The 13,173-nt window shown below is 39.6% G+C and overlaps 1 protein-coding gene and 1 long non-coding RNA gene across 2 annotated transcripts; both read left to right on the forward strand.

Moving 5' to 3' along the window:
* Positions 1–5,897: 5,897 nt before the first annotated feature.
* LOC132601406 (uncharacterized) lies at positions 5,898–6,596 on the forward strand. The gene has a single exon (XM_060314492.1). The coding sequence runs from the start codon at positions 5,898–5,900 to the stop codon at positions 6,594–6,596; it is 699 nt and encodes a 232-aa protein (XP_060170475.1).
* Positions 6,597–7,814: 1,218 nt separating this feature from the next.
* Positions 7,815–11,940, forward strand: LOC132603308 (uncharacterized). Its single transcript, XR_009568140.1, has 3 exons — positions 7,815–8,060; positions 10,486–10,624; positions 11,691–11,940. It is a non-coding gene; the product is annotated as an uncharacterized LOC132603308 (long non-coding RNA).
* The last annotated feature ends 1,233 nt before the right edge of the window (positions 11,941–13,173 follow it).

Consider the following 13,173-nt stretch of genomic DNA (forward strand, 5'->3'; position numbering starts at 1 on the left):
CAACTCTACCATTCATTGACGGGCAATCTCTCATCATGTGCCCAACTTGGTCGCAAGTATAGCAAGCGTCCGAACCCTGGCGACACTGTCCGGAATGCAACCTACCGCACCGGCTGTATCGCGGTACTGGGGGTCTCCTCTGGCTATAATCTTCCCTGATTTGGGAATATGGGGCCCTCGAACTCTGACCCTATCTTGAGCGGAAGGAGCGATCAAATCTCCTACCTGCAAATCGGGGAGGTGCACTGGTCACCGACTGGCCTGAGTAACCAGAATATGTCTGCCTTGATCCCCCTCTATAACCACTGCCTGCTCCCATAGATCTAGCTCTCTTGCCTTACCTTCTTTAGTTATCGCAGTCACTTCTTGGTGGTTGTTGTCTCCCCTCTAAGTTCTGAGCATAGGCCTGTATTCGGGAAATATCCATCCCGTCTTGCAAGGACGCCGTCAAACAATCTCTGAATAAATGTGGTCCTAGGCCACTCACAAATCTATGTACCCGATCTCCCATGCCGGCCACAATAGCCGGGGCATATCTATCCAAAGAATTAAATTGCATGCTAAACTCCCGGGCACTCATATTTCCTTGCCTCAGATTTAGAAACCTATCCGCTCTAGCTCGGCGGACCTCGGGTGGAAAATAGTGACGAACAAATGTATCTACGAATTCCTGCCAAACCGGAGGAGGCGCATTCTCCCCTCTTGATAATACCCAATTGTTGTACCACAAAACAGCCACATCCCGGAGTCTATAAGATGCCAACTCCACGGATTCAGTTTTGGAGGCATGGACAATCTTCAATGTCCTCAACACCTCATCTATGAAACCTTGCGGGTCTTCATCTGGCTTTGACCCGAAAAACTCCGGAGGATTTAGACTCACAAAATCACGGGCTTTGGTACTTGCTGCCCGATCACTTGAACTCGCATTTTGTCATTGTGCCTGTGCGGCGACCAATTGCGTCAATAAATGGATGGCCTCGGTCATTTGTTGACCTGATGCAACAGGTGGAGGAATTGGAGCTGGAGCTCCTCCTTGCTCTTCCACATTAGGCGGGGTAGAAGAGGTATTAGACAAGGCCTCATTGTGTGATTCGCCTTCTTCTATGTTCATCGGAGGCTCTCTTTCTACCCGCCTCTTTGCCGTAGTCTTGCCCTTCTGGGCGGCTGTAGCCTTTTCCTTTGGCGGCATTCTGAAATCATAACACACTATTAGGGAGGATTAAATCTTATACACAACTCTATCACACGATTTCATGAGAAGAAATATGGTCATTTTTCCTAAATGCCCTGTAGCCACTTGTTTATTGATGTGGTACGCAACACACCATAAACAAGACTCCACTAGACACAGCTCGTAGACACTTCCTAGGACTGAACCGCTCTGATACGACTTTTGTCACGACCCAGCTAGGGGCCGTGATGGGTACCCGGGGCTAGCCACCGAGCACCACCCATTCTACTACTCATCTTACTCATTTAATGCTCTTTTATCAACTTTATACCCAAATTACAGGAAAATCATATTTTATATGGAAACATAAATACTTTATATACATTTGCCTCTCGGTCATCAAAATAATATATACATATAATAGCATCTCTTGAGACCATCTAACCCACACTGTGTATCTTCGAGTCTCTACTGGAGTACAGAACATAAGGACGGGACAAGACGCCGTCAGGCCCAAAAATATATATACATGGCTATATACACAAAAGACTAATCATAAGCACCTTCAGAACAAAGGAGTGCTTTCAATCAGCTGACAGCTACTACGGATCTGGGTCGAGCTCGCCTCCCTGTCTACCTGTGGGCATGAACACAGCGTCCAAAGAAAACAGACGTCAGTACGAACATTGTACTGAGTATGAGAGGCATAAACAATGAAATAAGACAATGATATAGAGGAAAATATCAATATGAAGCATCTATGTCTGGTTGTCAAATATAAGTGAAGTAATGCATGCTGTCTTACTCATACTCATCATCGTATCATATAAGTGCATAATGTATAAGCTGCCCGTCCATATAGGTACGGTGTGACAATCATAACATTACCCTGCGTCCAGGCCTCCCGCGTCCGGGGTATCATCTCATGCCACCCACTAGTGGTGTCTGCCCATGCCATTTGGCCATGATGTATCATATAGCTACCCGCCTTAGCGGTGACTGCCCGGCTAGCTAGGCGTGGTGTTATATCCTCATCATACATTCTCATCATAGTACCTGAATAAGGCTTATGAACAACTTTATTTTATCGGGGTGACGTAAGGTCGTGATCCCCCGATTTCATTATGGAGCGATTATTGACACCCTGCCTCACCTTGAAGGAACTAACATGTAAGGTGAGTGTGAGCAATAAATAACATCATGCCATTTTAGGATCATCATATCATATCTCTTAGCTTATATTACCATTCATAGATATAGGCTTTTAGCTTTCCGGAATATAGGTACTCATGAAGATGAAGAAAAATTATGCTATGAGATTCATGCCATTGGAAAGAAGGGACTAGCCTCACATACCTTTGTCGTTTAACTATGCTATTGTTTGCTTGATTTCCTATGATGTCACGTCTCTACCTTCAAGAGAGAATTCGTACTATCGTTAGTCAATCGACGAGAAGAACGCGCTACTATTTCTAGGGAAAATTGGGTAACATTTCCTTTGTTTCTACTACTTTTCCCATGTTTCATTTCAACTACCAAACATTCACAACAATACTCACAATATCGTATCAACAATTGTCATTTATCTACATTTACCACAACATTCCACCATTTTTCTCCAATTTCCCCCACATGGGTTTTAGCTCATCATCACATTTTCTCATACATCACACCTATTTCATAGTCTACACGTCATTTATAACATATTTATACTCCCAACTCATCAACATTCATAATTCAATCCAACTATCATTCAACTGGGGCACTATTCACATTTTGTGACCCATTTACTACACTCTTCTATAATCCAAGTGTTTCAACGTATAAATAATTCAATCATCATGAGAAAGTCATAAAACTTACCTTAGATAGGGTAGGAACAAGCCTTGAGTAACAATACTCTTCTACACCAAAAACCCTACTTCACTTCTTTTACAATTTCTTGGTGTAGATGAACTTTAGTGTGATTCTTACACTTGATTTCGTGGGTTTCATGTAGTTTATCACTAATTTCCTTTGGTTTTCTTGTGATGAAGAGTAGAGAGTGTTCTAGAGGCTTCTTGAGAGAAATATCGTGGAGTGGAAATGAATTGAATGAGGTTAGGTTTCCTTTTAATGACTTAAAATCTAATCCGGAATGAACAGTGACTGAAGTGCACAGTGGTCGTAAACCCAGTTTACGGTCCGTATTCCAGTTTACGGGCCGCATATTGTGGTCGTATTTAAGCATATCAAAATCAGAAAGGTATGCTGAGGATCATGGTGATTTACGACCACGTTTACGGTCCGTTTTTCGATTTACGGGCCGTATTCCAAGTCGTATTTAACCATTTGAACATTTGGCAGAAAGTTGAAGTTTTGTGAGTTGGAATACGACATGGTGGTTTACGGGCTGTATACCACTTTACGGTCCGTATTTCACTTTACGGTCGGGTGGGCCAAAATGCAAATCTGCGACTTTTGCATTTTCAAAACTCATAAGTAGTCATCCCCTTCTTAGTAAAACATCGTACACTCATACTCTTCGTTGGTCTATTCATTGTACTTTCACGGAGAAATTTCCGAGGTGTAACATTGACCTTACGTCACACCGATAGAGTTATAGTTTGCACTTAAGTTCTAATGCATGCTCTATGATAATTATATAATGATTAGATTACACCTCGCCTAGTTGGCCGGGCATGACACCGCGAAGGCAGGTGGTTTATGATTACACCACGCTTAGATGGTCGGGCATGACACCACGAAGGCCGGTGGCTTATGATTACACCGTGCCTAAATGGACGGGCATGACACCCCTAGTAGGCAGCGTGTGATAGTTACCCGGACGTGGGTTAACGATGATTGTATATTTGATATGCACAACATGTATTTCCCTTTAAAAGCTAAGCAGGTTATACCTTCGCCTCATGTTTCATTAATTCTTTACTATGTCAGTATTATTCATGCCCTACATACTCAATACATTTTTTGTACTGACGTCCTTTTCTTTTGGACGCTGCATTCATGCCCACAGGTAGACAGGAAGGCGGCCTAGATTCATAGGAGTCTATCAGTAGCTACACAGGAGCATCCCATTATTCTAGAGGTGCCAGTTATTGATGTACTATTTTGTGTATATATTTGGGCACAGCGGGGTCCTGTCCTTTCCTTACGTCTCAGTATTCTAGTAGAGACTCGTAGATATGGATGCGTGGGTAGTTGTTGCCTTATAGATATATCAGTGTATATTTTTTTATATCATTTTTGTAGCCATAAGGTCTTATGTGTGTGTGTGTATATATATATATATATATTTGTTTGTGTGTGTTACCTTCGAGACTGTGTATGTTTAGGTGGGGTACGATGATTAGCATAATGAGTGGTGCTCGGTAATCACCTCCGGGTACCCGTCATGGCCCCTAGTCGGGTCGTGACAAGAAATTTATCAGTATTGGGAAGATTAGCCCCATCAGAACCAGAAGGGCCCAAACCGAAGGAGTTGGCCACCGCAAAATGTGTCTGTATCATTCTGGAACTTTAGGGCATGACATAGAAGAATGTGATGCGTTCAAGTTTGAGTTGGAAAATTTGGTCCACAAGGGCGCCCTTTAGTTGGTGCTCCCTTCTTAGTATTAGGATTTGGGAGCCTTAGGGCCAGGAAAGGTTGAACGGAAAACCAATATATATTGACCTCAAAAGAAAGGTCACTTTTTGTAGTTTTAGGGGGATCCCATTTTTTGTATTTAACACGGATTTGTCTCCCCTCCCCCCCCCCCCCCCCAACACACACATTTTTTGTAAATGGAACTGCGCTGACCTGATCTCCCAAGGAGGGATACGCAGGAGGCCTCTATCAGGCCTGGTCACGGGTTAGGATAAGTTTATTTTTATGTAGACCGAACTACGAAAGGGCCTAATTTCCCACGGAGGGATATGTAGGCAGTCTACGTAAGACTCGGTCCCCATAAATTATAAATATTATATCCCCTCACTCAGACAAAATTAAAGTACCCTAAACCAATATAAGAGATCAATTGAGCATTTAAATCAAACATATGACCATTTATGTGCAAAATGTTAAATCTCAATTTATATGCGATATCTTGCTTTTCTTTACTTTATCTGATGAAACTAACTTTTTTTGCCTTTGAGTTATTCTTTTCTTATAGAAAGAGATGTTGATTCGTGTTCACACTGGTATACTTCACAAGGTCCAAAGCTGCAATATCATCCTTATCCCTACAAGACAATGGCAAAGAGAAAATGACTGGTACTTCAGAGAACGAGACTACCCCTACTGACATTGCTCTCAGAGAATCGCCCCTGCACGAACTGTCTGAATCGTCACCTACTCAGGACGTCATGAAAATGACGTTTGAAAAAATCACCCATCTTCAAGAAGAAGTAGCGCAAAACAAAGCTGGTAATGCCGCCCGAGAGGCCCCTGCTGAAGAAAGAAGGCCTCCGCCAATTTTCCATCTCTGGATTCACCATTACTAGAGGTCCATTATGACCACCATCACCACTTAACACTAACCAAATTCCTGGGACTGCCCGCTCTATCCCCTCTTACCCAACACCACAAAAAACCCACCCTGGCATCACTATATAACCAAGCATCACCCCACTACCAACTGATAAAAGCACCCCTATTACCCGAATTCGCCCTGATGTTTCATTCCATACGTCTGTCACACGAGGTACCTTCTCGCCCGATTATGAAATTGAAAATTATGAGGAGATGGAAAAGGCATGGAAAGACGAACAGGAAAAACAAGAAGAAAGGCTTGAGCGGAAGATGACCGCAATGTTGGAACGATCTATGAGGACTACCATCACTGGCACAGGTCTAAGCTATGACGATTTATGCATGCATCCCAATTTGGATTTACCCAAAGGCTTTAAAGTAGCCTGCTTCAAATCGTTTAACAGAACGGGCAATCCTAAAGCGCATATGCTGGGCTACTGCGACCAATTGTTTAGGGTCCGGGATAATCAAGAGCTCATCATGTGGTTGTTTAGCCGGAGTTCGACAGGAGAAGCCTTGGAATGGTTCACGGCACAAGATATACGCCGTTGGGCCACATGGGAGGACATGGCTGCTGCTTTCATAGAAAGATTCCGCTTTAACATGGAGACGGTGCTAGATATATGCTATTTGGAGAAAGTAAAACAGAAGTCCACCGAGAACTTCTGTGAATACGCAAGCAGGTGGAGAACGGAGGCTACCCGAGTACAACCTCCTATGGGCGAAGAAGAACTGTGTCAGTTTTTATCCATTCAAACAGACTTCTATGATAGAATGCTTTCAATGGTGGGGAGACCTTTTTCTGAATTGGTCAAAATGGGCGAGGCCATAGAAGACGGTTTCAAAACTGGCCGAATCATAAGCATGACTAGAAAACCCGCTGGGTCAGGCTCTACCGGGTTCGCACGCTAAAAGAATGAAGACGTGGCTAGCATATCCCACACCCCTAAGCCCAAAAGAAAGGAAAATTTCCCAATGGAAGCATATGCTTAACCTCCTCCAAATACCTACGTACCCACCCCTTACAACACAATGCCCATATATTACGCGCAACCAACCTTCCAATCACTATCCCAAAACTATTAAGCTCCACCAAATTCCTTCCAATCACCTCCCCCAAATTACCAAGCTCGACAGCCAAATTACCAAACACCCCCACTAATTTACCGTACCCCACAAAATAACTAACCCAATACCTACTAGAATCAACCCCCACCAAATGCCTAAAATGCGTCACGTCCCAATTTTGAGAAGAAACTCCCTCAGGTATTCACTCCGCTGATGGAGTCTCGGACTGATTTGTTCAAAAGTTTAAGTGCGGCTGGGATGATTCAAATGCTCTCGCTAAAGGTAGTCGATCCAAAGAACCGATTTTATCAAGCTGATCAAACATGTGCCTATCACTCCAATGGCATAGGGTACAGCACTGCGGATTGCATTAACCTCAACTACAAGATATAAGATTTGATTTACCGGAAAGAACTTGTACTCCAAACGGCCCCTCTAAATGTGAACACCAATCTTTTGAACGCAATGGGTCGCAAGAAGGCCCACAATCCTAATCATGTGAAAGAATTTGAACGCATAGTAGCATCACTGTCTTTGCAAGAATGCCCGCAATTCAATGTATTAATCCCTGCACTGATAACAGCACACATTGCACATGTGACTCCAGCGCCACCTTGCAAAGAGTTTGTAGTCCGAGTTGCCGCCACACATAGTATCACAAGATCAAGGAGATGTTATACTTCTGAAGACCTAGCCTAAGGAGCACACCGAAGGGAGGGAAATCAGAAAAGGACTATCACTGAAGGTGAAGCCGAAGATTTTTGCGCCAAATGTAACCAAAAGTATACTCCATTATTGAGCATTTAAAGAAGACACCGGCCCAAATATCGGTGTTGGCATTGCTACAAAGTTCACCTCAATACCGCCTAGCTCTAATGAATGTGTTGGAGGAAGCGCATGTCCTAGCTACACTACAAGAAAAAGGCTCAATAAAGACCACCTATTAGCGATGAGTCAAAATTCTGGTCCCTCAAAGTATACTTACAGGGATGAGATTTATTTCTGGTCCGTTTTGTCATTTTATTGGACGACGGAACCAAATTTGGCCCATAAAAAGAGTCAATTCTGGTCCCTAATACTCTAATTGAAGGTGGGGTAAAGCGCACCACATAATTTAGCATAAAAAATGAAAAATTCATAGTACAAACACTACTAAAACTCCTAGCCTCAAAGCTGCTACTCATCTTTCTAAAAACCCTATCTGTCCCAAACCTTCAATCTCTCAGATTCATCATGGAAGAATGAGTCTCACCCTCCAAAATTTTTCGCTCAACCCTAGATCTCTTTATTCATGCTCCTACGTCTCAGGTTTTGATCTTTCTCACCTTACAATCATCATTTTCTTTCTTTTTTTGAGTAAAAATCTTCAATTTTTTCATATTTATTTTGTGAGGTTCTGTATTTCGTGGCTTCAGATCTCTTTTCAATTTGATTCGAAATAGGTTTTAAGTTTCTGTCATCTTTTTCCTGTTTTTTGGGTTGACGATTAGAAGCTAGGTTGTATTTACTTTCTAGATCTGGTGCAGAGGTAAAACAGTTGTGGATCATTGATTAAAAGCTAGGTTTTACTATGTTCGGGTTCTACCCTTTTTTTTTTTTTAAATTATAATTAATGAAAAATCAAAGGGTTTAGGAGTGCTTTGTACTAGGTAACCCTTTTAGAGATTTCTATTTTCTTCAGCTATAGGCGTTCTCTTTACGAAATTAATTCATATGAATCTGGCTCCTCTTATTGATTGGCTAAGAAGAACTGAAGCTCTTTCATGAGAACTTCATTTACTTAATTCACTCTCAAACGGGAAATGAAAATGATACGTGGCCCTTTTTGTGGCTAAGAATTGAAAAGTTTAACAGTGTGTTTGTTCTGTACCAAAAATTATTGTGTAATTCTGTTATGTTGGTTCAGTGGTTTGAATGGTGACTTTGGCATATTATGAGATTTATGTCCTATTAAAGACTAGATTTGACAATTATAGAAATTGTGAATTTATGGAAATTCGATGGAGGATCAAGGATTTGCAAGGCAAATTTGGTTATGCTCCAAACACAATGAGGTTCTTTCTTATAGCTTTGCAGTTTTTTTTGGATTAAGGTATAAAATTATATTGTTTATGATTGTATATTGACATGCTCTATTAGATGAAAAGGGAAAATTAATGTATTATAGCCATTTGTTTTTCTCTCGTTTTTTTCACCATTACATGTAGCTTCATACATCAGGAGTATAAAGGAAATTTTTGTAATGAACATAAATTTAATTTGCAAGATACTCACTCTTGAACGTTAAAAAGGTGTTGAAACATGTATGAGTAAGCTTGTTAAACAATTGCACCATGTACTCCATTCTCTTTCTTTGCCATTTGAATATCTGTTCTTTTTCCATGCTAGAACAAGTTTTTGTTTGCAATTGTTCATTTTAGTTAACAGTTGGATGTTGGAAAATAATTTGGTTAGTGAGGGGAATATAGTTAAAATTTTACAGAGAATGTCAGTTATTTTTCCTATATACTTCTCTTACCTTCATTAATTAATACTGTTAAGGAACCAAGGAGAAGGAATGGAAGGAAGAAGAAGAGCTTGTCTACTATTACTTGTTCACTTAATCAACATTACTCTAAATCGTTTTGGTAATAGTGGGCCTGCTAAATTGTCTACTATTACTTTTTCACTTAATCAACATTACTCTAAATCTTTTTGGTAATAGAGGGCCTGCTACTTTTTATCAAGCTGACTTTCTGTTATTTGCTTTGTTCCACATTGTAGTTTGTTAGTTAGCACTGTTCTTCTTTTTTCGTTTTCCCGCGCAACTCTAATTCATTCTATTCATTTGTATCAATTTTCCTCACTAAGAGTATATATATATATATATATATATATATATATATATATAATTTTGGATTTATTGATTCGTTGAAAGATGTATTGTAGCTTTTTGGAAATTAAATACTCTTAGAAGTGAACTTCACAATGTTTCTATACTGTCTCAATGGGCTCTGTTATGTAACAACACAATGTTTGTATGCATTTGTTTAAAGCTTTCTCCTACTTTGTCTTGCGTTTCTGCTTCACCGATGGTGACAGTAGCACTTATGATGACCAATATTTTGGGATTTGTCTCTCACAACAACTCTGCTGTAAACTTCAACGCGAAGAAGAGCTTGATGATCACAGTGCTAACTTCTTGGGGTGCATTATTCTTGCTCTAACCGTTTCCATATTGTTTGTCAAGTCATTATTTGACTAAAGGTTTAGTTCAAACACATGATAAGCAAGTAGTATATGCTTCAGTACATGTTATTCTATCACAAATTAGTTTGTCCACACATTTTAAAACTATTTTCCACATGTTGGTATTTAGTTTGTCCACACATTTTAAAACTAGTTTCCACATGTTGGTATTATCCAATAATTTATTTACATTTCAGCATGGAACTTTTGGCTAGAATATCGTTCACACGTATTTAATTATCACAATGTTAAGAGTGAGAACCCTTTATCAGAAGTGAACTTTATAGTTATATTTGAGGGTGGGAGGAATTGGAAGAACAAACATGCTATTTTCTAGGTAACTGATAAGATTTAGTAGGAAATAATATTTATTCATTGAAATGCGGGCGTCAAGATCATTTGTTCCTATTGATTCTTCCTAAAAGTTAATTCCATTTTTGCTTTTTTTCCAAGTTTCATGTTTAGTTTGGGCAATAATTTTCTTAGAATTCATTTTGTGTTTTAGGCAGTACTGTGCAATGATATGGAGGCTACTGATCTCATCGCCTGGCAAAAGCTCTGGCAGCCTCTGTTAGAATGTTGGTCGATTGCTTTATCAACCAATGTTAGTGTCTGCAACGACAACTCCGTTTGATTCCAATTAGGTATTATCTATATGAAAGACTAGCAAAGACCCCATTAGTCACTCTCAGTAATTCTGTTGTGTATTGTTAGATGGCTTAACTGTCAAGTGAAACTAAGAATGTCAAGGTTTAAAATGACGATTAGTTATTTTCTACTAATATAATTTTTGAACTCATGTCTTAAGTACATGCATAGTTAAAACTAGGTAAAGTGGGTGGCCAGTAGTTCATATCATGTATTTCAATGGCATTGTAATTCTTTTCACGTGTCTGCTGACCTGAGACTACATAACTTCCATAGCCTAGAATATCAATTCCTGCCATTAGATACTTTACTTCTCTTCTCTACCAACGAGAGTTCAAAAAATAGTGCTATGCTGTCTTAGTGGAGGGGGTATAAGTATTACTTTGCAGTATTTGTTCATCTTTAGCATTTGATTGGTTAGTATTTGGGTTTATCAGAATTTACTTTATCTCATTAGTTTAAATTTTTATGCTATTATGTTTGTATAACCAATGTGTTGAAGCTGAAGTCTCTTGAGCAACCTTTTTAATTGAGTGTAATCTTTTTTATTTTCTTGAATTTATAAAATTCAAGCTTTCTTACATAGCATTGAAAACCTTCTATACTATACCACCAGTAAGAATGTTGAAAGAAGATGTCATTGCTCATATCAACCAATGTCATTTTAAACTTTCTTTGTTTATTAATTGAAGTGTCACTTCGATATTGGAGTGTAATGTTGATAAATAAAATTGCATTTGTTTACCTCCTGTCTAAGAATTTTGCCTTGTTCTCATGTGTTTTTCCCATGAAGTCCATTTGAATACTTTTGAGATTCGTTGCTTCCTTCTCATTGATGAACTAATTCTCAATTCCTGATTGTCGATCTCTATTAGTTTTCTTCTTTTCTAGCATGGTTATTTCCTATTTTATTTTACTAGTTTCTTGTAAACTAAGCATGGTTATGTTGTATTTTCATAACATGTTTAGTTTATGCAAAACTGATTGTATCGCAATTATTTGACCAGCATTTATAGTCAATCTTTATAGTTTTTCAAATGAGTTTTTTATTAACTTTTACAGGTTTTGAAGATGGAAGTGTGAAGACTTCATACAAGTTAACAAGTTGATTATCCTTTTGGTAGGACTATTAGGCAAAATGTTGCCGTATTTCGCAAGGATTTTAGTTTTGGCTAAGGCAATTTTTTTATATTTTTTATGGTTGTTAGTTATTTTTCTAATACGATTGTGTAAACAATATAGTGACTTATCTCAGGATTGTAATTAATTAATGATATATATGAAAGTTGGATGTCATTGATAATTTTTTTCATACTCAATAGTAAATTGTATAATGTTTTAGTGATACGGGACTGGGAACATATATATTATATATTTAGATATTGACCACAATTTATGGTCAATATAGCACTTATGGTGACTAGATTTTTGGGCCTTAAAGGCTTTTCTAGGACAAGAAAAACAAGGTCCGAAAAGTGTGTGCAGTAAAATAGTGACCAACCACCATAGTAAGGGACTGGAAATGTGGTCTCTAAAAGTCTTATTAGGGACTAGAAAATTGATGGTCGCGAAAGATCTTTAGGGACCAGTTAAAAAAACTCATCGCTATTCACTTTTAGCGGCGGAGGCTATAAGGACGGGTGGCGAGCAGTTTTATCCTGTCACAATTAACCTTTAGGGACCAAAATCAGACTTTTAAGGACCAAAATTCCCTTCGCTAATAGCTGTTTTTCTTGTAGTGCTAGAAAAAATAGTGTAAACTTGGCCGAAATGGTCACTCATGTTATGGAGGAACATCAAATTGCCTTCACAGAGAAAGAGTTGCCTAAGGAAGGAATAAATCACAACAAAGCGTTGCACATCACTATCATGTGCTACAATAAATTGGTAACCCGGCTATTAATTGACAATGGGGCGGGACTCAGCATTTGCCCCGAATCTACCTTGACTCAGCGAAGGTATGACCTGTTAAAGGTTCGTCAAGGCCACACTAACATAAGAGCATTTGACGAAGGACGTTGTGACGCCACTGGAGTAGTTGATTTGGATATTCAAATGGGACGTGCCGAGTTCACCACCGAATTCGAAGTCATGAAAATACCCGCCAATTACAATTTGCTTTTGGGAAGACCATGGATCCATGTGGCAAGGGCAGTACCCTCCTCGCTCCATCAATCTGTAAAATGTTTCTGGGAAGGAGAAGAAGTGGTGATCTATGGAGAAGCCAGCATGCACAATTATACAGACAATTCTATACATGTCATTGAAGCCGCACTCAAAGGAATGGATTTCCATGTCATGGAGATAGTAGGAGCGGCCCGTGAGATAGACTCCCTGTGAACTCCCATGCCAGCGGTTTATAAAATGATTACTTCTACCATGATTCTAAACGGGTTTGAACCCGGAAAAGGTTTAGGGAAGAATCTGCAGGGCACCACTGAGCCCATACCTATCCTTCAAGATAATTTTTGCTTTGGGCTTGGCTATATCCCAACAGAGGAAGAGATTCCTACCAAGAAGAAACAAGAGGTTGTAGATTTCTGCA

This window comes from Lycium barbarum, chromosome 7 (genome assembly GCF_019175385.1).
Source record: "Lycium barbarum isolate Lr01 chromosome 7, ASM1917538v2, whole genome shotgun sequence".
NCBI classification, from domain to species: Eukaryota; Viridiplantae; Streptophyta; class Magnoliopsida; order Solanales; family Solanaceae; genus Lycium; species Lycium barbarum.

Excerpts from the sequence above, each read along its gene's own strand:
- LOC132601406 (XM_060314492.1), top strand. The coding sequence starts at position 5,898 with ATGGAAAAGGCATGGAAAGACGAACAGGAAAAACAAGAAGAAAGGCTT.